Source organism: Struthio camelus, chromosome 11 (genome assembly GCF_040807025.1).
Source record: "Struthio camelus isolate bStrCam1 chromosome 11, bStrCam1.hap1, whole genome shotgun sequence".
NCBI classification, from domain to species: Eukaryota; Metazoa; Chordata; class Aves; order Struthioniformes; family Struthionidae; genus Struthio; species Struthio camelus.
The window spans coordinates 13,019,989-13,046,924 of NC_090952.1; the positions used below are offsets into that span (position 1 = coordinate 13,019,989).

Consider the following 26,936-nt stretch of genomic DNA (forward strand, 5'->3'; position numbering starts at 1 on the left):
GCAAATACCTGCAAAGCTGGTGTTCTCTTAAACACGTCTTATTAAAATTTGGGATCAAAACAGTATGAGGTATTATAATTTATTGTCACTTTGTAGTATCCAAAGTCTGTATGAAGGCAGGAATGGATCAAATCTTCAGCGCTAGGTTTCAGCTTCGGGAATATAGTAGTATTTTTAAAAGGTGTTTTAGCAGCAATTAGATGTAGAAAATCAAGAATGGAGCTGCAGTGTCTCCAAAGAGAGACCTGATGATGAAAGAGAATAAATAATTTAATACATGCAACTGCATGACTTTTCTAGCACTGGAGATCAGTGATAAAATCACTGGGTTGCAGATTGGTGCGTGGCCTTCTTTAATTTTGGAAGTATTTTGGGCAGTGTAAAAGGCGTATATGTAAATAACCTGTTGGTTAGAGTCTTCCCTTCTCAGTCAGTGTGTGGTTATTCCTTATGGTAAATCTATGGTTCCTATTCAACTCTTATTTTCTGTTGAGGAAAATGTTGCCTTTTCTTCAGGGACCTGTCCAAATTCTCACTTAAATTTTCAGGTTTTGGTCTGTGGACCTATGGACCACAGCTACTTATTGTGAAAAGTAATCAAGAGAAGCAAGACTATTGTCAGGTAATTTAAGTTCACAGAAAGGGGGCTACACGTCTATTGGAAGCATGTTATCTATCTGCAAATCAGAAAAGATGGTAAAGCATTTTTCTAATACATTTTAGTACTTATCTGATTTTTTTCTGCTAACTTCATTTTATTCGTTCTTAGTTAAAGATCCTTGCACTCACAGTTAAAAAAAAGTTGCCTTTTAGTCGTTTGTTACACTGATAATTAAACTTGTTTTAGGCTGTGTTTCCTGGGAAATTAATATTTCAGTGTGGTAGCGATGCTGGAGATGGATGTTGCTGTACTGCCAAAACATTGTTTCTGGTTGCAGTTATCTGTGAAGAGTTATCCCATGGCAGATGTTTCCAACACGTGCTACTACAGTTCTAGCTAATTAACCCTCTGTCAAGCCAAAAACTTCTTTTAGGGTTAAATGGATTATTTGGATGGGCTGGGAAGTGGAGCAGACTGGACTATTAGTGGGTTTTTTTCTCTGCTACCTTTAGACCCTGATTCAGTCTCAAAAATGATCTTTAAGTTAATCAGGTTAAGGACATTGTAAACGAGACATCTACTTAAGAACGTGCTTGAATCCGTTAATATTTAGAGAAGCGTTTAAGTATTTTGTTATGCGGGTGTATATAGATCTGGTCCTGCACTCTGTTGCCTGTTAGAGCGAAAGGCTGAACTTGTGGCACCTGTCTAGATCAACTTCACGCATGGGAGTGTGATGTAGTACTTTTTTGAACTAGACTTTTCCCAGGGCATTTTGACTTTCATATACTTAAAGAGATTTTAAACTTCTTTCATTTTCCTCTTCTCTCTCCTCCCTCACTTTTTTCTTTTTTGTTTGTTTGTTTGTTTTTTTAAATCTAGAGGCCTGGAGAGCCGAGCCCACAGTGAGCAGTTTAGTGCATTCTTCAGGCTACCGAAAGAAGAGACTTTGAAGGAAGTTCATGAGTGCTTCTTATGGGTTCCTTTCAGTCATTTCAACACCCATGGGAAAATGTGCATTTCGGAGAACTACATCTGCTTTGCTAGCCAGGATGGCAGCTTGTGCAGTGTGATCATTCCATTAAGAGAGGTAATGCAAACTATCATCAAAGCTAGTTATACTGAGAGTTTTGTACTTGTGTAGTTTAATACCAGGATAGTAATTTATTTTTCTCAGTACAGATTTTCATTCGAATCTGCTTAATTTACTTGATGTCATACTTTTCCCCTTTCTTGGATACTGCGTGTAGGAATCCTGTGGCTTATGGAACTTCTTTCATGTTTCAGCTGTGTTCCTTATATCCTCTTTGCGTTTTCTGTCTGCTTTGATTTTTATAGATAGGTACAGAATCCCGATTTTTAGTGCCTTTTTTTCTTTAAAAAAAAAAAGCTTATACTTAATTCTTGAGGTTGAGTTAATGAAAGATTCTTATGCTAAAAAGTAAAGAATTAGAGAGGGTAGAGGATTTTGAAAACTGGTAGTTGCTCTGCCATCTTTCTTCCTTAGTTCACTAGCTCAAGTCTGCTCTTTTCAGTAGTTGAGCAGTGCTGTTTGTTTAAAGATCTATAGGGAAGCCCGTTGATAATCTTAAATGGACAAATACCAGTGCCATTACACAGCTGACATTCTCAACAGATAGAACAACGACCATAAAGTAAATGACATAGCGTTCATAGCTCTACAAGGTACTATAGCTAGACTGGAATAACTTTTAGAAAAGAAAACCTTCTCTGTCCGTGTCTTGACTGCATGTGGTCTGTGGACGTCGCTGCATTTCAATCTTTCAATGTTACAGGCTTTTCAGCAGCACCCAGCCATATTTTAAAATAGCCTAGAAATTAGCAGGTTCTGTAATTGCTCTATATACTGGGGCTGCCTACTGCCTGATGTAGGCATAAAGGTTACCTGACATAGTGGGGTGAATTCTCACTTGGTATGATTTACTGTTCCATATCAATGTAGTTATAGCAGGTAACCCTGGCCCAAATTTGCTCTTCTTCATATTGTCTTAAATGAATTATTTATTAGAACAGAGTTTTTGGAAATATTGTTTACCAAGTCAGATTAATTTCTGATGTAACTCAGTTAATTTCAGCAGTGCATTTGGCATGCCGCACCCAGACAACGCAGTTCATTTGATTGTCTCTTTGTAGTCCTGCAAGCAACAGTGACTTCCGTAAACTGTGATAAACAGAAAGAGATTGTGTTAAGGGAATTGACTCTGAATTCTCCCTTGGGGATTGTCAGGCCATCACTATTTGTTCTGCAGTACTGCAGAACGTCTTTTCATATCAGTGGTCTTTCATTCTTTGCCTATAGCAATGTAAAAGCATCAGCAAAGACAGTCAGTCTAGCTATTCATGACTGTCTTATGAGTTTATTTCCCCCAAAAGTACTTACATTAATAAAATGTATTAACTGCTCTAATCTGTAACTATTCCATCATGACAATTAAAATCCGTTCCAGCTGTCATGTGTTATGACAGCTGTCTTGAAAGGGTATTCTCAGTGGAAATTTATTCTTGCAAAACCTGCTTCACTCGATTACCTGCAAGAGCCACGATTTGTCTGGTTTGGGATGGTAAGAAAAAAAGGAACAGCTTCAGCAGGGAGGAGGAGGCAAGATTTTCACACAAGCTCACCACTTAAAGCGAGGAGCACCTTTTCAAAGATAGTTGACGCGCTGAATGCTAATCTGCTGAAAATCAATCCCATAATGTTTATTACCTTATGCTAAGATAGCTGCAGGTCGCTGTGCTTGAAAGCGGTGAGTTTGTCACCTGCATTATTAATTCTGCTTGTGTTATGCTTCGTAGTACTGTTTCATGTATCCATATATTTTTAACTGTTTTCCTCCTCTGGAAGCAAGCAGATAACATTTGTTGAGATGGATTGTCTAATGTACATATCCTTGCTTCCCTAGGTCACAGGAGTGGATAAGGCAGATCCAGCCAACAGGGGAGTCAGCATTAGTACCAAAGGAAAAACAGCTTTTCGTTTCACTGAGGTTAGAGATTTTGAACAGCTTGTGGCAAAGCTCAGGATCAAATGTGGTGCAACTTCAAGTCCACAACGCATCATAAATACAGAGGTAACTGCCTAGCTAATTCTAATTTCTTATTACTATTTGTAGGAAGAAGGTTGTCTGCTCTTACTAAGAGTTTATGTATCGTTTTCAACATTTCACCATGTAATGCTGTATGTTTATTGTTAAAGCTTGAGTCTGGATGAAAGATGAGCAAGAATGTCTGCTGCAACCTCTGCATTTCAGGTTGTCTGAATTTGAATTTTACAGTCTTTTTTTAAAATCACGTTCCCACCTCTTACTCCTCAGACCCTTCACATTTAAAACAAAGTCCACCAGTCTGGTGTGAAATCATATATAGCTGTGTCGGTTTTTGCCAGCTGATTATTTTGCTCAGGAAGTTGATGGAATGATTGTAAGGTAGATGCTGGATGTGAAGAAATCTGTATATGCATGAGACAAGAAAGCAAGTGACAAAACATCCCCAACAAGCATTATGTATTATAGTTTCTGTATACCTCCCCTGAAGAGTTCCACTTATTAGGAACCACGTTCCTTACTGAAGTCAGTGGGACTTCTACCTTGACATGCGAGTTCACAAAGACCTTTCATCTATAACATCCTGCTCTGTCAGATGCAAGGTAGACTGTAGGCAGCTAGGCTCTAGCTGCCTTGGCATGCCTTAGTTTTGAGTCGCAGGACTTTACTATAGGATAAATCTGTGGTAGCTTAACTCAGTATGTGCTGGAAAATGCTGGGTAAATCTGCTCTAGCACTGATAATGGAAATTTTCAGTGTTTGAACCCCGTATATCCTTACTCACTTATTAAAAGGTACAATTTGCATTTTTATACCTATGAATGTTCATATTTATGTTGTAATGGCAGATGCCAAGAACCACAAGAGATGTCACTTCTCTCTTTCCAACAAGGCACATTTATGTTTGAGGGCCGTGGGTCAGAGTTACACAGATACTTGCAGTTAAGCTGAAGGTTGGCTGTCCCTTGTTAACCTAATACCTGAATGTGTGGCAAATGTATAAAATTGAGTGCTTGAGAAGCTGGAGATCCAGGTAGCCTGGGTGAGCCCCTCTCTTTTGGGAAGGGGTCAGGAGAGCTTGGAAAAATGAAGTCGAATCAGTTGGCATAGCCTCTGAAGTGACAGTTGTAAGAGTGGAGAGGCATACAGATGCTTCGGGTAGAAACTAATCAGTGTATCAGCAAAATCTCTGCCTTGACACTTGGATTCTGAAGGGTTAAAAAGCACAAATGAGTAATAAGAGCAAAATAGTTTGATAGCAACAGAAATGCTCAGCTGATAAGGGTACAGAACAGCCCCTGGGAGACCCGAGTGATAAGGTCTGCTGCTCAAGGGCATTCAGCTTTAGACTGCCCTTGCTTGGGTTATATCTGTATTATTTTGACAAACCCTGCTAAGTATGTAGCTCTGTTTTTAAGGTGTGGAAAAATAAATGACCATGCCCATGCGAATGTAGTGGTAGTTCTGTATATGGCTCCATTTAAATAAATATTTTTCTTTCAACTTAAGTGGTGATTGATTGATCAGGCCTCTATATCTGTAATAGTTCTTGTTCTTATAAATATTTGTCCTTTCATAATACGAATATATTTTTGGCTGTAGAGGTAGATTTTTCAGGTGCTGTCTTCTGAAAACTTGGCTGTGCAGATCATGAACTACGCTGTTTTTTCATTTGTTTTGAAGTCTGTTCATGCAAATATGTGTTTCATGCAAGTGTGAACTTTAATGCTGTATCTGGTGCGTGTAACTTAAAAGCATCATAAAAAACGATGGTGTAGAAGTGAAACAGCATCTGGTATCAGTTCTCCTTCTTGAAGGACTTCTTGGCATTTATGGCTACCATTGTTAATGTCTTTTTTTCTTTTTAATTCTTTTAAGGTTGTAGCTAGTTCTGCCTCTGACAATCCAATGGATTTTGATGAGGGAAGGACAAAGATGGGTCAGAGGAGTAACAGCAAAACTGTCAGTACAGAAGCCCTGATGACAGTCTACCATCCTCAGGATGCTGAGAATCTAGACTCTAAAATGGTAAGGGATAAACCAACCAACAGCTTTTGGAATCTAATTGGAAAGGACTTAAGTATATTCGAAAAGTATTCTAGCAAGGCTGCTGACTTCCTCTGGAGCTTTGCCAATCTTCTTTCATCTGCATGTTCTGTATTTTGAGTCCACAGGGTGCTTCTTCATGGCTTCATTTGAGTTTCTGCTCATCTTGTTTAATAATGATATGTGTTATCTTCATGCAGCAAATTCCTCCTGCTCTTCCACTCCCTCAGGGGAAGGTGGCTGTTTTGTGATAGTGAACGTGTTTTGTATCTGTCTGAGTTGTCAACCTACAAAGTCGCTACAAACTCTTTGGGAGCAAGGAGAATGTTATCAGGCAATTGACTTCATTTTTTCATTGCTTCATTCTTCACTGCTGTCTACCAAAGTCGTGTGCTGGATAATGTTTTTTTTTTTTTTATTATTCTGTTTGCAGCATGGCATATGGTTTTTGCTTCTCCATAAAGTGTGGAAGAGGACAGAAAGGTTTTATTTTAAAATGAGTCTTTAAGCAAAATTGGGCATAATCAGATATAGAATGTCTGATATTAGAAATATCAGAAAATAAAACTACTGTCTTTGGGCAGGAGTGATGGGAATCTGGATTTTTCAGTCCTGCTTTCTGCAGCATGTGGAAAAAAAATTGGGCAAAATCTACTTTTCCTTTTTGCTGAAACAAAACTACTTTTCCTTTAACTGCTTAAACAATGTTAAGTCTCATTGCTGCATATATAGAAAATGTAGCAGTACTGTTCACCCTCTTTCAGACCTGGAGCTTCTCATGGGTTGGGGCATCTGATCATCAGTTCCTCTGCTTCAGAGAAATGTAATTGCTTTTTAGGTGCATAATGAATAGTTCATTAGTCTTGTGCCTTACAAAAGATCTATTCCACTGCTTCTGTTCTCTCCATTCCCTTCTGTTCTTCAGGCAAAATGCTTGTAACTTCAGTTTTGTTTGAATTAAGGAACTTTTGCCAATTTTCACTCTGGAAAGCAGGTTTTACTTACGTGGCTGGTCCTGCTTGACGTTCAGGTGCATACAATATAGCCTTGTATTTTGACAGAAATTTGCTAGGTTGTAAAATGTTCTCTCTCACTGATAAATATTTGAGTGAATGTAAAACCCATGTGTACATATGTATTTTCAGCTAGCAGTTCCCCTCAATCTAACTAGACTTCCTTCTCCTGCATGTTTTCCTGATTATTGATTCTATCCTAGTTCTATTTAGGGCTCATGTAAATAAACTGAGGAAAAATCGAGAAGCTGTAGCAGGATAATGACAGTGATGCCATGCCATCCCTGTATTTGCTTTCCACCATTTGTACCCGCTCTGTTCCAAATCTGTCAAAGTAACATAACGCACCAAATCATGATGAATCAGAAAAGGAGAGCAACCTGCTTTGACTGTTGAGTGTCTGTGGGATCTTGTTTCATCTCACTATCAGAGTTGGTATATGTTTGTTGCTGATAGCAAAGAACAGTTCATAGACATGTTGAAAGCAAAGTATGTCGATTTATCCGGATGATTAAGCAGGTGTCTGTGACAGTGTGAGCTGACTTTGCAAATAGTCACTTGTTTAATTACGTTGCACCATCATAGCCAAATACTTTTTCCTCATGTTTTTTTATTAAAGCTCTCAAATTAGCACAGAGAAAACTGCTACCACAGATAAGCAATCTCAGCCTTCTCTTCTCTCTGTTTTTCCTGGTTCTCTTTTCTACTGCCTTTATTCAATTTCATCTTTTTTCCTTCTTTGTCTGATTTACTCTTCATCAAGAAAATTTTGTTGTTTATACGCATACACACAAACACACACACAGAGGCATGTATGTGTGTGTATATATATGTATATATATACACACATGCACACATCCACATCCATATGTGTGTATATTTATATAGATACTTACATTATTTATATATTTGCGTGTGGGTGTGTGTATGTATTTACACAAACATACACAGAAATACATGGCAAAGAGTCTTACAAGAGGGAGTTATATTGTACATCTAGGTTTTTGCCATAGGAATTAAATTTGATGTTGAATTTTCTTATCCGTTATACTGGTAACATGTTTTGGAATGCAACAGGAGAACTTTGGGGGCGGAATTTCTGTGCCATTGCTGATTAGTTGTCTTACTGCCTTATTGCTGTAAATTCACTCCTGTTAAACCCCTAGCACTTTGATAATTATGATTTTTTTTTTTATTGATGTGGTGTCACAGCTGCAAATGGATCAATCTAAGGTAACAATTAGGGCTGCCTACCCATCGATTTTTAAAAAATCAATTCAACAGAATAATGAACACTCTAAAAGAAATAGGTGATGATGACTTCATTTAAAATGAAAATCCATTTTGCATACAGTTATTGCCCTTTTCTGACGGGTGTCATTCTGGAGTAGGGAGCAAGAAAAAGGTCTATAAACTTAGGAGTGGCTTGAAAAAGGTGAAAGGGAGTGATGATTTGCTGTCTCAATACAAGAACTGGGGGGCTCAAGTGACCTTGGAAAAAACTGCTGAGGGCTGTTAAATTCAGACAGATTGCCTCTGCTCAGGAAGTTCCTGAGCTTGAATTTGCTGGAGAATGGAGGAGTACTTTGCAGATGTTTGACTTGGCTATACTTTGGTACTTACTATTGGTTTCTGTCAGATGGGGTGCTGTATAGATTTACCTTTTGTCTGATCTGGTATAGATGTTCTCATAATAATGTTCTTAAAAGAATAGTAGGTCATTTGGGAGAATGCATTGGTGTAGCTATACACAAAACTTACTCTATACGCAGGTTAGATTTTGCTCTGATTTGCACCAATTTTAATTTCAGATACCAGTATTGATACCACAGCTGCTGTTTCCAGTATATATGAATGTAACATAGAGCAAATTTGTCTCTATCATCTGAAACATGAGAAAATCTTCTGGTATACTTATTGGTCTTTTGTTTTACCTATTAATAGTTGAAAGAAAAAATGAAAGAACAGTCTTGGCACATCCTCTTTGTTGAACGCGGACATGGTGTCAGTATGTTTCGGACAAAGAAGACTCGAGACCTGGTTGTAAGAGGCATTCCAGAGACCTTAAGAGGAGAGCTCTGGCTACTCTTCTCAGGTATTGTGTAACAAATGTAATTAATTCGTTTTGTGGACTCTTGCTATATGAATGTTCTAGATAGTGACTGAATGGATTCTGTCCAAAAAATGCTCTTACCTGCAGTAAATCATTTGGATCTTTCTAAAGAAAAATACTTCAAAATAATAGATAAAATTATACCAATCTGCAATGATTCACACTAAACCTGAATCTGTGTTTTTGCCACACACTCAGGTGAAAAAGGACGGTAAGAATAAAAGTTGTATTCTTGAAGTTCAAAGGGACAATCAGTTTCAGCAAAGCCTCTTTACTTGCTTAAAAGAAAAACATATTTGTGGGACTGTCTTTAATTGCTTTGATTTAAGCTTTCTGAGAGGATAGCATTCCCAGACAAATAGTGTTTTTCTGGCAGAGAATTTGGCCCCAGCTTTAGCGGCTCTTTGCTGCACGGTATTGCTTGGTGCAAAGAATGAGACAGGGATCATGGACTTACTCATATATATGAGATCTCTTGCTGAAGCTCTGAGTGCTTTTCTGGCTTTCTTCTGTACAAGATACCTGTGTCAGAGTACTTACCATGTGGAAATGGAAGTCCAGGGAATTAAGGCACTTCTTTACAACAGTTCTGTTCGCTTTTTACTCCCATTCAGTGCAACACTTAGAAAAGCAGCAACTGCTAACTCGATCGGAGTCATATAGGAAAGCTGTGTCAGATCCAGAAAATTAGCTGCAGATTTTCAGGAGCCCACCCAGCGCGTAACTCGCTAGCTATTCTCGCCTTGTTTCCCTGGGTGGAGCTTGCTTCTGTCCTTCTAGAGGGAGCCATTTATCATAACAGATTTTTGCCTCTTCTCTCGACCTACTATATGGTAGTTCCTTATGAGGACGTGGGAACGTGGATTTATCATTGCTAGCCTTCTTTGAGCATTTACCTAAGCATTTATATTTCTGTTACCAGATTGATAGCTCTACGTCTTGGATGGTGTTGGTAAAAAAAAAAAAAATTATAGGTAGTACTTACAGATAAATTTCAGTCCTCTGCCTAGTTTTGTGTCATCTATTACCAGCTTAACAGAGGGTAAGCTATTGTGTTTGCCAGAAAATTTAGGCAAATTTGTAGGTAGAAAGAAGCTTTTTAAAAATGGAACAGAAAAAAAAGAAACAAGTCAAGTTTATAGTAGAAAGTGACTTAGGTTTGCTCCAAGCTCTGTTTTATATTGCTTTTCTGTTTTTGTTACGGTGTTATCCCATCAGTTTCAGTAGAATTACTCTGATATAAGACTGAGTTAATATCTGGAGATTCGTGTAACCCCAGTAGTCACCGAAAGTTTCTATACAAATTACGGAAAATCATGTAGATGCTTTACTGTTGTCCTCTAATGCTGTGCAATAAAATGTATTGGCAGGTGCAGTAAATGATATGGCATCCAACCCTGGTTATTACACTGAGTTGGTGGAAAAGTCCTTAGGAACATGCACGTTAGCTACTGATGAAATTGAACGAGATTTGCGTCGTTCCTTACCTGAGCATCCTGCTTTTCAAAGTGACACAGGAATTTCTGCCCTCAGGAGAGTCCTTACAGCTTATGCCTACAGGAATCCCCAAATTGGATATTGTCAGGTACAGCAGTCTTGAGACCCTTAGCGTTGGTTGTCTATAAACATTAGTTCATTGTAGCAGTATAGTGGCACGTCATGAAATCAATCGCACAAATATTTATGGTTTCTTGGTCAGTGATTTACTTACATTGCTCATTTCATCCTGCTATGTAACATCAGCTTTCGCCTTGTACTTGAATCTACTGTTAAGTGCTGCCATGTCTATTGCATTTATGTCTTTGTATTTCTACTAGACTTCTAACACCTAACAGTTTTATATAGCTTAAATACTATGCTCTGCATTTGATGATACTGAGGTAAGAGTCTTTTACTGGATACACCTGTGCTTTATCCTAGCTTTATCTAAAGATAACGTGCTGTAAAATGCCTTCAGAAATATGAATTTTAACACCTGACAGACTTGAGTTGTGTTTTCACCATCTTCTCTTGTAAATGCTTCCTTTCCTGTTTAAACGTTACAGGCAATGAATATTTTGACATCAGTACTTCTGCTGTATGCTAAAGAGGAGGAAGCGTTCTGGCTGTTGGTTGCTGTCTGTGAAAGAATGCTACCTGATTATTTCAATCGCCGAATTATTGGTAATGTCCTTCTGTCTTTTTTATCTGTCTGGAACTGAATATAAATGATCATTGATTGAGAACCAGTGTTAAGGAATGAGCTGAAGCCTGATCACTGGAGAGAAATTGTTGGGCTTGATTCAGTATTGTAAAGTAGAAAATGAAAGTAACTCAACATCCCTAGCCCCTCCTTAAGCATGAGTGGATGTGACTTTCAAATATTGTCATTGCTCTAGGGGTGACTGCTCAGGAAGCAATTGTCTGGACTGTTACACTCTTCTCTTGGAATTTTGTCTGAAATTCATACTATTAATTTGAAACTTAGACAGCTTAAATAAAGGAAAAACAGTAGTTCCAGGTCCCACACTTATTCTTTGATCCAGGAGCCAGTGTTTGCGGATGTATATGCTACAAGAAAATCGCACATGAAATTTCTCTCTCGTTGCAGAGAGGGTGTATCAGCTGTGAGGTGAATCATCATCAGTAGTCGCACACACACAGAAGTATTAGCGTACTCTACAGCATGCACTGAGGCTCTGGACACGTGCATTGGGTGCATGGCTTCCAGCACAGGGGATGGAGTTGATGACGCCATGCAGCCAGGCCTGTGTTTGTTTTTATAGCAAAGTTGCAATAGGCTAGGGTTTCTATTTCTGGCCAGTGCTCTGAGGAAAGTATGCTTCTCTGTACTAAGGTCTGGGTGGTGGTTTTGTTGTCCTCTCCCTGCAGGTGCCTTGGTAGATCAGGCAGTGTTTGAGGAGCTCATCAGGGTTCATCTGCCTCAGTTGACAGATCACATGACGGACATGACTTTTTTCTCCTCGGTCTCTCTCTCCTGGTTCCTTACCCTTTTCATCAGTGTGCTGCCTATTGAAAGTGCAGTCAATGTGGTGGACTGTTTCTTCTATGATGGAATAAAGGCAATCTTGCAGCTGGGCCTCACAGTGCTGGACTACAACATTGAAAAGTTGCTGACTTGTAAGGATGATGCAGAAGCAGTGACTGTTCTCAACAGGTATCGATGTAACTATTATCCTGCAGGTGGTGTTAGCACTTAGATATGTCATTATGGGGGCAGCTGAGAAGACATCTGGCCAAGACTTCTAAAGGCTTCCAAGGAATTCATTTTTCATCTCAGGCTGAAATTCTGGAAGCGGGGCTGGAAGTGCACCTGGTTGCTCTGAAAATCCCATCCTCTCTTAAACCTCTTCTAAAACCATTGCCGTTTTATGTATTTTAAAGTAAAACTCTAGTGTTTTTTTGTCTGAAATTGTTATCACTTATTGAAGGTGGCTTTCCTTAATGACCAGGTAATCAAGAGGATGCTAGACTTTTTCAAACATTTTGGACATCAGCTCAGCAACAACTTGTTCCACAGTTCTGTTTTTGTAGTTTAGGCTACTAGCTCCTCTGTTGCTAATAGCTGATGATACCTAGGGGACAAAAAAAAAATTGTTGGGGACAGTCATGGCCAGTCATGACAGTCATGTTCTGTATTAGTATTTGAAGAAAGTTAAATATGCAACATAAAGTGCAGTCATAACCAGTGCATTACAAGCAAAACATGCACAATTTTGACTTCCTTGCCTTCCTAAATTCTGTTGTTGCTGCTGCTGCTGTAATTATGTGTCAGTGAATATTAGAACAGCAAACACGATACTGAGGCTGTGCCATATGCGTCAAAAATTATAATTATTATATACTAATAGTAGGAATTTCCTTTTAGCCAAACTTTTAAATATTGCATAGTTGAACAGGGTAAGAACTACGGAATTAATGAGGAGAGCATATTTTTTAATCATAAGAGATTATTTATTTATTTATGGTATTTATTGTAAAACCTACACGTGCTCATTTAAAATTTTTACCACTTAAAAAAACACCAGTATTAAGTGCACTTTTGCCCAATTTAAGTGCATTAAAATTTAAAATATGAAAGTAGAGTGAAATGTAGTTCTCACTTGGTGCAAACAATGCTGCCTCTTCCTCTTAAACCCAAGATTATGATGATTATTGTGAACTCCTTTTGAACTCCTGCTTTCAACATTTTATCTGGCTATAACGCTTCTGTTGCACAGTTAAGCCAGGCAGCAGCATTCTGAGGTATTTTAAAGAGTCGTTACAATCGTTTGCTTCTCCTCAAGAAAAAGGAAGCTGTTGCTCAGTAGATATGTTCCTCTCTTTCTGTTCCTCAGTGTTGGCAAAGGCATTGGCTGACCTCCGTAATGGGACTGTTTAGGCTGTTGATGTATGTGTGATGAACAGGTGCATATCAGACATGTCCTGGCTTCTGCACGTGAGGGAATTAAGGTTGTCTGGTTCACAGTTCAGCACAAGCCTCCATTCCTGTCTCCTGGTTATGTAGTACACCACTGCTCATCCCCTGGATGGATCAGAGAACCAGAGGAATGCTGGTTGGAAGGGGCCTCCAGAAGTCTCTAGTCCAGCTTCCTGCTCAAAAAAGGACTATTGCCAGCACTAGATCACATCAGCCATGTTGTTATCTAACTGAGTCTTGAAAACCTCCAAGGTCTGAGGCTCCACTACGTTCTCTGGATAGCCAGTTCTGTGATGCTTATCTGCGGTATACTGTTACAGTATGTGCGTGCTAGTCCTGCCGAGGTTCTTGCTGACTATTTCCCATATCCTGCTTGCTTTTTCTTTAGTAGATGCTGATGTGATATTTTTGTTTTGATAAACTGGGACTTGCTATTTCTTGCTGTGTTTGCTTCGAGCAGGTTTTTTGACAGTGTCACCAACAAAGACAGTCCCTTGCCTCCAACTGTGCAGCAGGGCTCCAACCTCAGCAATACAAAGAGTGACCACCCGAAAGTGGACATTACCGATTTGATCCGAGAGTCAAATGAAGTATGTGTTCTTGTTGTGGGTGTGTTTTCATGCGGTGTTTGCACTTCATGGGCTACCTTAAAAATACTGCAGCTGCATTGCACACACTAGAGAAGTAGAAGACTCCTCTAGATTGGCATAGATGGGGCTCTATAATTTACTGAGTCTCACTGAAAACCTTGTAGGTTAAGTTATGGGATAGGTTTGTTTTTGTATTGTTAGTTTTCTTTTAACTGCCTGAAACGTGCTTGGTAGGCTGCTTCGGAGTGGAGTTGCTTGGGTTCTTCATAGGTCCTGTATTGGCATCCCTTTATTCACTGTCCTAGTCCCTGTACAGCGTCAACTAAATGACAAACTGAAGGTGCAGGAGAAGCAGCCCTTGCAGTTACTAATTTGCAACTGCTTACTGCGTGTTGCAGATAGTGGTAACATTTGACATAGCAGCCAGTGGTGCTCCAGTAGTTTAATGGACTGATGAAATGGACATTTTGAGATATGCTGGGTAAGAAATGCCAGTTATGATCTTTTACCACTTCCTTTCAACTTGTAACTTTTGTTCTGCAATGTCTAGCTTTTGCAGCTCTATTTTGGGGAGGAAATAACTTTAGTTTCTCCTCCTTTTGTCCTCATGTATCCATGAGGCATTTCCTTCCTTGGCATAATTTAGATCAGGGTATTTATCTATTTTTAGATAGGTTTGTGTTTTAAGTTTCTGCTCAGTCCATCTGAAATGAACGGCAAGCTGAGAGAAAAGACTTGTTCATGGTTTTTTTTTTTTCCTATTAGCCTGTTTCTTTTATCCCTGCGATACCTTCTTTTTGACTCTCATTTGCATATTTTCAGCAAAAGAGCCATAATACATCTCTTCTGGAAAAATGTCCTGGTCTTGACTCAGAAAGGATTAAGTAGCTGTTACTGGTGTAATTTAGAGGGGTGGAATTCTCTCTTTTGATTCTTACTGAGAAGAGGGCTTTGCTTTAGTAGGAAGAGCAAAAGTCAAGAGTCAGGAATTCAAGTCCTCTTGAACCCTCTCTGTAGTGTTGGGCTAATCATATAAAACGTCTGTGTTTCTGCTATCAGGATTGTTTCACAAGAATGCAATGCTGATCCGCCTTATTTGTAAAACACTTGAAGATCCTTGTAAAAAGAATTGCACACTTACAGGTTTTTCTTGTCATGGTGAACTCTCATAGTAATGAGGGGGAATGGGCACAGGTTAAAGAACAAAGGTGGTCAATAATGAAGTGTTGTGTGTTGCATTTAGAAGTGGAAGCTGAAGCTTTCACAAAGATGGAATCATTACTGAAAGACCAGAGAATACAAAAGAAGCTCCCTTTCTTGTTCTGCCCAAGAACCTGGGCCCAGGTTGTTGGCCCAAGAAAGTGGCCTGTAATTTGGTCTGGCTTTTGCACACTAAGTTGGGCAGAACCTTGAACCTGAATTTCTCGCTCCCAAGTTGGCATCCTTGTTTCTAGGCCTGTATCCCCATTTCTATCTCGTAACCCCTCTTCTGGATGCAAGTTTTGTACCTTCAGTTGTCATGAATTTCTGCAAGGCTCCTAAGTGTCACAACCCCTTGTTTGAGAACTGTTGATACAACAGTAAGAGTCAATTTCTCACTTCCCATTTTGACCAGACAGTTTATTTCAACATAATTCTGTTTTAGTAAGAGGTTTTCTTTTCATATCACTGTGGAATGAAAATAAATTTCAAAATGGGAGGATTGCTGTAAAGCAGTTGTCATCCCACAGATAGGTCTAGTTACTAATCATGAATAAGTGAACGGGGATGTTCTGTGTGATGCTGTTGCTTCACATGGGTGTTAGGAAGATAAATGAGATAAAGTGAAAAGATATGGAGTTGAATTTTAAAAGGATGTTCAGTTTTATGCCTTTATGACTCAGGCACAAATGAAAGATTCATTCTTTTACCGTCTAATCTGGTATGAAGAAGCCGTGTTTAACTGCTGAATGGAAGGAAATGTAGCTTTTAATTTACTGCACTAATTCAGGGTTAGATTATATATCTTGTTTATATTATTGCTGAGGCCATTGCACAATATCGATGTCCAGGAGCTAGACCAGTGAAAGAGTTATGACTCAGAGATGCAGTTTCTGCTCTGCTTCCTCTTTGTTCCAGGGCTGAAGTATGCTGCTGTTGGTCTTCACAGAAACATAAAATTTGATTCTGGAAGAGAATTCTAGAGGTCACCTAGTTCAGTTTCCTGCCCAGAGTACACGCAGATCATCTTTGAAAAATATGCTAACCTGTTCTTAAAACTCTCTAAAAAAGAGAACTTGCGACAACTTTAGCCTGTTGTAGTATTTCTCTACTTTTAGTCAGAAAATATCCTAACACCCAATGCAACTTCTCTTGGAGTATAATATTCTAATATCCAATACATCTCCTCTGGGGTGCTCCTAAAGCTGATCTGCTTTTCAGAGCCACTGAGGAATACCAATTGCAGCTGAGTATAGAGCCAACACGGTGTAAAGTCCTTTCCTTTGTTTTCCCATACACGATATACTACTCCACAGTTTCTTTTCTTTCGCTATCATTCTTTGAAACACTTACCCTTTTAAGAGTTGCACTGTTTAGGGGGAATCCTAATTCTGTAACGAATGACTCTCTGCTGAGCTTCTGGGATCTTGCTTTATTTCCATATCTGTATTTGTATGATGCTTAGATGCAAGAAAGGTAAACGTATCTGCTTAGATGAGTCTAGCAGCAGTTGATTTCATAGAACTATTCTTTTCCTCGTAGAGATACGGCGATATTCGATATGAGGATGTTGAGAGCATGCGCTGCAGGAACAGGCTTTATGTTATCCAGACACTAGAAGCTACAACCAAGCAGAATGTGGTGAGTGTCTTGAGAGAGCTCAGTGCCTTCATCTGATAAAATTCCTCCCCTTTTAGGAAATTCTGAGATGAGCTGAATTTTCCAAAGCCAAGTAAATCATTTTATAGGTTGAAATCCCTCTCATCTGCAGGGTGCCTGTTAACTGAGGTCTTGGCTTGTGATGTTTTCAATCTGTGAATCACAGCATGACCTTCTGCTCTTATTACAAGTAACATCATCACAGACAGCTTCTAAAGGCTAGCATATCTCTTGACACTCTGCATTAATTGGAAGAGGCTGACTTTTACTTCTTTCAGCTGTTGTTAAAGTGTTAATGCATTTCTCTTAGAAACATAAAGCACTGTAAAATGCCCATAGTGCTACAATAAAACAATTTGTCACTTGCATTTTTGCTCTAGGAAGTGATCATAAATGTCACTGAAGAGATTATTGTACTGCAATTTAACAAAAGTTGTTTCTTTTGTCTTTGGTGTGTGTCCTATAATGCATGCGTGGTGTGGCAACTCTTTAGCTGCCATCATCCTTAAAGTTCAGACTCCTAAATGAAGGCAAGGGTTGCAAGGAGCTTCCTTCGTTTGCCTGTTTTCTTCAGTGGCTCGATTCCAATAACTGATTATGATAATGGTGTATTTAACCAGCCGTGCTTCATTCTTTGCTAAATATGGCTTGTAGCAAATGATACCAAATGCTGTTGATTGCACTAAGATTGTAACTGTCGTATTTCATTTTATAAAATGTACCTATTGTGAAGATGGATCCTGGTCTTGTAGCTAAATTGGATTTTAAAAACGGTGAACTTTTTTTTTCATTAAAGAAATGGAGATTCAGCTTCACCGGTAAGGGCTGAATGTGCATTTGTCTTTTGTAAAAGAAGCTATATGTTGCATCACTATAAATAATTTGGCACTCCAATTTTATCTCTTTGGTCTCAATGTAGGCTCAGTGTATGCAGATAATGTGATTTGCATTAAGCTCCCTTTTCTGTGAGAAATTATTTCTTCCAGTCCATCATCTTCTGATTGCTTTTAAAGTAGAGGTTCTTTTCTTACTCCTGATTGTAACATGCCAAAACCTGGAATATTCAAACTGCATCTTTTAATGTCTTCTATAACTTCTATAATTAAGTCTTCTATAACATGATTCTACAGTATTATTCCAAAGAGGGAAAGACTCATCATTGAGTTGACTTTCTCTTAATTTTGCTTCAGCTACGTGTTGTGTCCCAGGATGTAAAATTCAGTCCTAGTGACCTTGAAGAGCTTTATGAATTATTCAAGGTAATGTGCTGTTTTCCTCATTTATCAAACATCTATCTTGATGGACTGTACTATGGGTATGTAACAGTTTTAACAATTCCAGTGAAAGCTAGGTTCAGCATGTGTGTTTTGCATGTCAGCTTTAAACCAGATGGTATAGTTAACATCCCACAACATCCCACATCCTTCACTCAGAGGGATAATTGTCCTTTCATATCATCTAACATTTTGCCTTTCCTTTGCAGAAGGAGCACTTTCTTTCCTGTTATTGGAACGTAAATAGTCCTGTCTTGCGACACCATGATGCCAGTCTGCCATACCTTGACCAATATCGAATCGACTGCCAGCAATTCAGGGTTCTCTATCATCTCTTGAGCCCATGGTCACATTGTGCAAACAGAGACTCACTTGCGCTGTGGACATTCAGACTCATGGATGAGAACTCTGATCGCCTTATAAACTTCAAACAATTTGCCTCTGTTCTTGGTATGAGAACAATGCATACGTAGCACGTTGACAAGGGAACTCTGTCCTGGGAGGAGTTCTGGAGATGCTTCTGTATATCTCCTTCCATGCTAAATCTAAGGAGCTTAAGGAGACTAGTCTCTTAACTTAGGGTTGAAATAGTCTTATCTTTATTGCATAACATTAAATGCAAAGATTAAATGGCAAGTCAAGGGCTCAAAGTATGTTTATAAGTTTGAGAGTAGGTGCACGATAAGAGCTTTTAATTGGAGAACTGTGCTCTGATTTGCTTGTCTATATTGGACCATGAAATGGCTAACATCAGGCTTCACAAATTGGTAATTTTGCTAAAATGTTAATCCTGTGGAGAGTAATTTCCCATCTGAGATTATATTTAAAAATGACTTTACCATCAAAATAGCAGAAAGTTAGGAAATAGTGTGGCTGTATTGCCCAACCTGTTTGGTTGATGGTAAATACTTCCTCACACTGTAAACTACCTCATATGCAGATCATGCAAGATAGCCAATGCTCAGGGGCACTGGGGATATCTCTGGGGAACTGAAAGTTGTCTAGACTTACTACTGTATTCCTTTCATCTTATTTTCAAAGGGCTATTGTGCAGGAAGCAAAAATTTAAGGGAAAATGCTGAGAAGACATTAGCAACATATTTCTTTGATGTTATAGTTTCATTTTAGTAAATGATAGGCATTATTCTATGCTCTGACTTTACTTTCTTCTGTAACCGCAGTTTTAACTCATTACAAAAGGTGTTATGGCCTGTTAGAGAGACATACGTTCATGTTTCTCTAGACGTTCAGACATACTTAAGAATAGGATAGTATGATGAAATGTCATAAGGCAGTGTTCTTTCCTCAGTGTAGACAAACCCCAGGTTCATTTGCCGGAATGTTGCCATCCTTAACCTTCATCTGTAATTATATGCAGAGTAAGACAGGACATATGTCCAGTTCCAACCTCCCTCAGTTGCATTTGTTTAGGTTAACAGGATATTTTAAAGTTTGATCCAGTTGAGCGGACTGTCTTGCTGTTCTCTTCTAACAGATATCATGTATAATGGAAGTTTCACTGAGAAACTCAAGCTGCTTTTTAAGTTACACATCCCTCCAGGTAAGTGAGAAGCATTGGCATTTGGGGAGGGTTGCTCCTGTCTTTTCTCATCTTTGTGTGATTTTTCTTTTTCTTTTAGCTTTACCTTCCTTCCCGTTATCACTGTCACTGTACTATCCCATAGCTGTAATACAGATGTATATTTCTTCCAGAGTAATGTATCCTTTGGGAAGGACTTAATCTGCTCAAACACCGTTTCTACTTTGTTCATAGGGACAGTATGTCTATGCAAAGCTTTTGTTTTCTCTTACTATTTTGGTAATTTTTGGGAGCCATGAAAACTATTTATTCATTCATTGCAGCTTTTACTGAAGTAGAATCTCTGAGTCCTTCCAAAGGTGGTGATCTTTCAAAAGAAGAACTGATCCACTTCAGCCAGCTCAGTGGTAAACTCCAGAATGTTTGATTTTGCTTGCAAAATATCAGAAGGTCTCTATTAATTGTTGTGTGCTGAAGGACGGGGAGCTCTCTTCTGAAAGCCTCCAGCTGCTGTTTTGAAATCATCTCTTCCAGGAAATCATGTCCCTGTTGACATGAATCCTCTGTGAAGGATAGTTAGATAGTTGTATTTTCATACAAGGTAGTGTAGAATTTTGTTGTGGATCGACGTTCTTCCTTAAAGCAATTTTTCTTTAGCAATATGTAGTTTAATTATTATTTATGAACATACAAACTTTATGTGGTAGCAAGCCTCAGTAACAGGTCTTTTCAGGGGTCGCTGTACAAAGAACAGAGATCCTTGCCCTGAATTACGTATGTCTGATGACAGAATTCAAAAGCCACAAGTATTTACGTGGAAATAGGGTGGTATATCTCATCAGTACTTTTCATTGCAGTTGGCAACCTTTCTGTTGCCACGCTTTATTTATGAAAGTGCTGGCTATTTCCTCTTGGCATTCAAGGCATAAAGGCATGTTTCCTGCCTCAAGGATTTTGATATCCAAGTCCATAATTATTTGATGCATGTACGCCAGGGTTTCAAAATCCTTTGCTTCCATTTTAAAGCCGATGTGTTGAAAAAATTTTTGTCGTGTAAATGTATGTAGTCGCTAAAGTATTCTCTTTGGAAAGCTGTGTCTTTTAACTTGCTTGGAGGGCAGATCCTTTTCAGGTTTTTATAAATTATCCAAAAGTAGCATATCTGTGATATGGGCACTGTTCTCACCGCTGTTCAACGCGTGGCCGTAAGCATTATCAGGATTATCTACCTGATGATATAGCTGATTGAAGTTTCTTTTGTCATCTCCAGCCTCACTGTGGCTCATGGTGTTTGTTGCTGTTGTTGTACAATTGTACAATTTGAAATTGTACATATCTGACCCGTGCAGTTTCTTCTTGGTCTAATCTGTGGTGAGAATACAGGGATCCTTAAGGGTCTTGCTTCTTGAGCAAGGAATTTCTGATAAAAGTAAATGAAGCATTTGCTCTTCCTTTCTCAGAGAAATAACAAATTGTTTTTCTCCTTCTAAACTGTAGTTTCACCTACTGTGGATAGTCTTGAAAGTGACGCTTTGAAGAGCAGCCCAGAAAAAGGTAGAGAATCCTGGAGACACAGTTGGTAACCATGTGTTTCTGGGGGAGAGGAGCTGGGAAAGTGTATGTTGAGGAAGTATGCTAATTAATATCATGCTGTACTGAGTGATCTTAAGCATGATGATAATATACCCACTTTTATAAATGTAGTGCTTGGGAGGAGGAGGTAATGTAAACTCTGGCCTGTTTAGTTGTAGGCCGCACATCATCCCTCATGGGGAGGTCTTAGTTCATGTTTACTCTTTTAATGTTTTTTTTTTCCCCCCCCATCAAGTAGGGAAGGGGAAGGTTGATATTCAGGCATATCTGAAGCAGTGGCAAGATGAACTTATTAAAAAAGAAGAAAATATTAAGGATTTGCCAAGGATGAATCAGGTAAAACTGCCTGTGTCTTAGTCTTTTACGAGTCAATTTTTGTTTGCTGTTTATCCTTTAAGTCCTATTAGTAGTTTTCTAAAAGGCTCGTAGGATCCCTTAAATTTCAGACCTTCAGATTAATCATTAGATTGTGTTTTTTAAACTGGTGTAACTGTAAGTTCACAGAGAGAGGAACTTTCAGACACACCTAGGTTTATCAAGGCTGGTCCACGTCCCTTTCATCATCAGAGCTGTTGTTGTACTAGGCACCTAGTGATAGCAGTCCAGGATTTAAACCAGTGAAGCAGGAGAGTTGTGTTGCTGTTCTCTGAATAGTTTCCTCTGTATCTCTCTGTAGTCACAGTTCATCCAGTTCTCAAAAACCCTGTACAATCTATTCCATGGGGACCCTGAAGAGGAGCTGTTATATCGGGCTATAGCAGTGGTTACCAGCCTCCTATTGAAAATGGAAGAAGTTGGGAGAAGACTGCAGAGTCCACTGTCACCAGTCAAAAGTCCAGCTGCCGTTACGGAGTTGCTTGCTGAAGTCCCAAACAAAGGGCAGGAGGAAAGCAGCTCTGAGCAGGCTGAAGGCAGTAGAGCGCAGAGTTCGAGAGGGGAACACGAGTGGTCTTTTGCCTTTGAACAGATTCTGGCATCCTTATTGAATGAGCCAGCCTTTGTGAGATTTTTTGAGAAACCGCATGAAATAAAGGCTAAAATAGAGAGTGCTAAAATGTTACAACTGAAAGCGAGAACCAGGGTATAATTTTCTTCACCTTTGCACTCTTCATTAACAACATAAAGCACTTACAAATGAGCGTTTCTACTATGGGAACTGAGTGTGGAGTTTACATAGGGAATGGGGTATGAAGAGTTAGCTTTAAATATCAGATACTAGTATGCTTTTATGTAAATAAAATTAGTTTCAAGCACAATCACTTTCTTGCATTGTTCAAAAGTTTCAGTCCAAAAAGGACTGAAGAATAAACTGGTTTTACCATGTTACTAAAATATGCAACATTGCTAGGAAATACTAGATGTGATCTATGAATGGCACTATGACGAACCTTTCTGAATGACAGCTGTTACACTGTATGCTCTCCAGGTTCGTTTCTGTTATTGCGATGAATGTAATGACTTCCAGCCATTTTCACTTAAAAATGGATAGCGACAGCTAAGAGATTGACTTCTAGGTTAGTTTAAATAGCTATTTCTCAACCTGCAAGTGGACTGGGGTCAAAGCAGGATGAAAACTAAGAACTCTGAACTGGTAGCTCCGTTGGCCACAAGAGCGTGTGATTAGAGAAGAAAGTTGCCAGGCTCTCAGTTCCCTTGCTCTGGTGTCACCGATGGGCCTGGACAGTTGCAGATTCCCAGGGTCTTCCCTCACTGGCAGTTTGCGAACTGCATTCTCCCAGCTCCCATCTCAGTTTTTTGCAATGTGGCCCTTAGCTAGTGCTGTTACGGCTGGTTTCCTACTTTTCTAGCTAGATATGAGTTACTCTTTCCCATTTGCATACCCATCCCCTTAAAACACAGGTGAAAGGGGTGCAAGTTTCTTGGTCATCCAAGCTGCGTGTGTATGCAGAGACTGGTGTAGATGGTTGAAATTGAGGGAAAGCAGTGGCTCAATCTTTCTCGCTGTCTCACTGCACGGTGATTGTTATACATCTTGCAAGAGGAGCCATTGTTGGCTCCTTGGGAGCATGTTGATAAAATATATGATTTTGCTTGTGTTTGCATAACAGAAGAACAGAATCGTCTTTAGCTGCTTCCTAATTAGCTGAACACTGACTATGGAACTGCTGTGGACAGATTGCAGTTGCTCCTTTGTGTGCTCTGAGTCCACACCTCAATCTTGTAATTATTCCTTGTTTTTTATAGCTCTCTACATCATTGCTGCTCTTATATTTTATATCTGCCAGGATTAATGGCAACAACAAAATCTGGAATCTGAATTGGGATTTTTAATATATATAAAATGATATGGTAAGCGACATGTGGAGGCAAGCTCAAGCAGCGTTAATGCTGATAAAGGTTGACCTTGAGCCTTAGGTAGCTTGGGCTAGAATGGGTTTTTAAAGAAAGAGGGAAGTGCTTGTATTTTTACAAAAAAAGGAAAAAAAAAAAAAAAGAAAAAAGGTAAACTGGGCGTCTCTCTGCTGACCTTAAAATGGGTTAAAAATGGGTATTTTGAAAGGCAGTATGACAGTCTTTCTCTGCAAAACAGCATTATTTTTATAAGGTGTGTTTTGTTTTGTTTTTGTTTTTAAGAAGTGGAATGGAAATGGGAATACTCAGTGCTGGATGCCTTTTTTGCAATATAAAATGAATGAGGGGTATAATTAAATTCCTGCTTGCGTTACAAGCAGTTGTTGAAATGCCAGCATTTGCAACGGGTATTAAAGTTCCAATGCTGCTTCTAAAGAAGAGTTTTGATCAAGAGCAATGAATATATGAATTATTTTCCAACCTCTTGCCCAGTGCTCTAAGGAATTAATGTAAAACAAGGTTTTATTGAACAAATGATAATTTCAGAAACTGTATCGTATGTTTGAGAAATGAGGCAGCTTTCTTCAGAAGCCTTCATAAAGTAATCACACTTGATGCAACGTCAGTCTGCTTTGTGCATAAAATATACAAACTAAATTATCCGTTCATATGTATGTTTCTGAGGCAAGTAGGGCACTATTGTGTTACATTATGAAAACAGTGAGTGAATACAGTTATAATGTTATTTTGAAAAGACAAAGCAGATAATCCTGATGTTCTAGTCCAGGACTTAATCAGGTAAGGTTTGCTCAGTGAGTAATTCTTATGCAAAGCAATCATGCTGAAGTTAATGTAGTCCCATGAAAACAGATGCAGCTACTCATACAAAAAGCTTTTGTAGGATCATTGTGGATATTGTTAATTTCAAGAAGTACTCAACAGTATGTAGTATTTGCTAAGCAATGCATCACAGAGACATGAAATTCTTAACACTCAAAGACACTTTTTTGGTGGAGAACCAAGATGTTTGGAAAAACAGAGTTATATGCAGGTTAAAATATAAGTACAAAACCTGTACTGAATGAACCTGCAAAATACAATAGCCTTGTGATATTACATGGTTTAGTTATGCAAAACTGAGTACCTTTTTAAAACATCAGTTTTCTTTAACGTCAGTCCAAGAGACTGTAGAGCCATTACCAATTATATAGTAGTTATTGTCTGTAATGCAGTTATATCTATTTGTAAACAGCAAATGACCAGCATATATATACTTCTTTTTTTTTTTTTTTTAAATACAAGTAAGGTGAAAAGTTTGGATGTTTAGAGGAACACTAATGTTTATTAGCTGCATAGATTTTCTATTCAACTTCTTTATATCTTTTGCCTCAGAAGTGTAATATCTATTTAAATCCTTCCTGTAATATGTCTGCAGGTTGATCCACCAAGATTAGTCAGAGTGGCCACGTGTCCAGTCCCAGCAGGGCAGAAGTTGGAGAAAGGTTGCTTTCAGCAGGCTGCCAGGACTTGAGCAACTGCCTAAACGGCAAGTTCTTGCTTCTTGGAGCCCATGGATTGTGGTCTGATCCCCTGGGGAGATCTTGATGTAGTAAATCCTGGCTGTAGCCAAGGACTGTAACCCGCAGGTGTGTGTGCTGGGCTGCTGCTCTGGTTTGTTGTAATGTACTGAAGTTGAGGGACACTCTTGCTTTGCATGGGGGCAGAATAACTCCAGAACGAGCGTCTAGCTCACTTTCCTACCCTTTCTGTGGTGGAGACAGCTTGGCTAACAAATGCATGCAGGCTCATTTGGGAAGAAGGGGGCTAAAGCAATAGGAGCTCTTTCCCTGTTTTGAGCCCCAAAGGGGTATGCCTCGACTTTATCACTCTTCTTTCAGGCCCTGCGGGGTTAGGGGCAGAGAGCTCTGTGCCTTATGGCTATCTGAAGTTCTCAGTGATGCAGAGATGAACCCCGATTCACATCCTATTGCATTAGGAGACTGTGGGTGAGCACGTCTGTTGCGGGAGGTCAGCTACTGCATGTAGCTTGGAATTAAGCAGAAGTGCCAGCAAGGGTTTGGGTGGCTGTTACTCAGCTCCTTCCTAAGGAGGGGCTTTCCGCTGAAATTGTAACTTGAAGATTTTAGAAATGGTTTTGGGATTCAGGAGGGCTCATTCTCCAATAGGGAGCAGTGTGGTTAAATGAGTATTGATGTATCATTCCACTTATCTGTGTATGTTACTTCTTTCTGTTACAAGAAAACATGCTGGTTTGAAGTGCAGGAGGACATGCTGAGCAGAGTGAGGAAGCTGGGAGGAATCTTTTGATGAAAAGGATTTCTTTGGCAAACCAAAAAGTAGGAGACAAAGCTTTCATAAATTTATCTAGCTTTTTGTGGGGGGGTTCAGTCATAGGAAATAAATAAATGTATTATCATCAGTACAAAACTGATAGTTATAGCTAGGATACAGATTGCTGACACTAGTGATGCTGTTTATACAGTTTTTTTAAATTGCACTACTTGCTGCAGTGTTGCCAATGTGACTGGGCAGCTATGCCGTGACTGTTTTGTCCTGAAACATTCTCAGTGGCTGTTGGTGTAAACTACACAGTCCTTTCTTGTGCCTAGGCCATTATTATTGTTGTTACGCACATAAAATGCATTTTTTTCAACCCAATCATTAGTCCATGGGAATGACCAGCAGAGCTGCAGTGTTCCCTCATGCTTGCAATAGAGAAAGTGCTGCTCAAAGGGACTGTCGCTATTCCCCGAGCCCCAGCTGGACGGTGGCAGCACTGACCGCCATCAGGAGCTGGCTGCTGCCTCCCTTTGTCTGTGCTGTTCAGCAGTGTCTCCACGGAGTCACGCCAAAGGGCTTGAACACAACGTGAGGGAACAGCGCAGCTAATAACAATGAAAATACAAGCCCTTTCCACCGCGGAGAGGGCACTGTTTATAATGCAATCGGAAGCATTTCCTGGGCCTTGCAATTGATGGTCTGGGCCATGTGGTTCAGCAAAAGCAAAAGCACTCTGTTCCAAGCCGTTCCTAAGACAAGCCACTTGTTCATCACTCCAATGGCTGTCTAAGAACGTACACAATTTTTTAGAAGAGTTTGCTACGTGTTGATTCAATTAAAAGTTTCTCATCCGGTTGTACTATACAAAATTCTTGTATGTGATTGCAGTTGTTATCGAGATTAAAACAAATTAAATATTCCAATTTGTTTCCAGAAAAATCAGATACTTTGTCTTTTTTTGCTAGTTTTGTCACTTTACTAAGAAGGCAACATATTTGTGTTGGCAGGTTGGCTTTTTAAAACAATGTATTGTATGCAGTTGAAGTACTGTAAGACAAATGGGGTGTTAAATAAAAATTTGTTTCACTTGAGAAAAAAAATCCATCTGTGAGGCACTATTCTTTCTTTGTCATTTCACTGTCAAGGAGGGGATTTTTCAAAATGTTAAAGCCTCTTTTAGTCGGTCCTTTCCAAAGGAAGGTCCAAAC

At 39.2% G+C, this 26,936-nt stretch overlaps 1 protein-coding gene across 5 annotated transcripts in view; it reads left to right on the top strand.

The window, feature by feature from the left end:
- Window positions 1-25,073, top strand: part of TBC1D8B (TBC1 domain family member 8B) — a 42,975-nt gene extending 17,902 nt beyond the window's left edge. For 2 of the 5 annotated variants that reach the window (XM_068956750.1, XM_068956752.1), the window contains 16 exons: window positions 1,484-1,691; window positions 3,526-3,693; window positions 5,545-5,694; window positions 8,670-8,820; window positions 10,209-10,423; window positions 10,884-11,001; window positions 11,710-11,995; window positions 13,719-13,848; window positions 16,591-16,689; window positions 17,898-17,966; window positions 18,191-18,431; window positions 19,477-19,542; window positions 19,845-19,928; window positions 21,019-21,075; window positions 21,350-21,450; window positions 21,791-24,723. In XM_068956750.1, coding sequence (XP_068812851.1) covers window positions 1,484-1,691; window positions 3,526-3,693; window positions 5,545-5,694; window positions 8,670-8,820; window positions 10,209-10,423; window positions 10,884-11,001; window positions 11,710-11,995; window positions 13,719-13,848; window positions 16,591-16,689; window positions 17,898-17,966; window positions 18,191-18,431; window positions 19,477-19,542; window positions 19,845-19,928; window positions 21,019-21,075; window positions 21,350-21,450; window positions 21,791-22,201 — 2,554 coding nt within the window. In that variant the 3' untranslated portion in view covers window positions 22,202-24,723. Of the gene's footprint in view, window positions 1-1,483; window positions 1,692-3,525; window positions 3,694-5,544; window positions 5,695-8,669; window positions 8,821-10,208; window positions 10,424-10,883; window positions 11,002-11,709; window positions 11,996-13,718; window positions 13,849-16,590; window positions 16,690-17,897; window positions 17,967-18,190; window positions 18,432-19,476; window positions 19,543-19,844; window positions 19,929-21,018; window positions 21,076-21,349; window positions 21,451-21,790; window positions 24,724-24,862 lie in introns of those variants that run through there. The other 3 variants (XR_011143407.1, XR_011143408.1, XM_068956751.1) reach the window with 3 other exon arrangements.
- The last annotated feature ends 1,863 nt before the right edge of the window (window positions 25,074-26,936 follow it).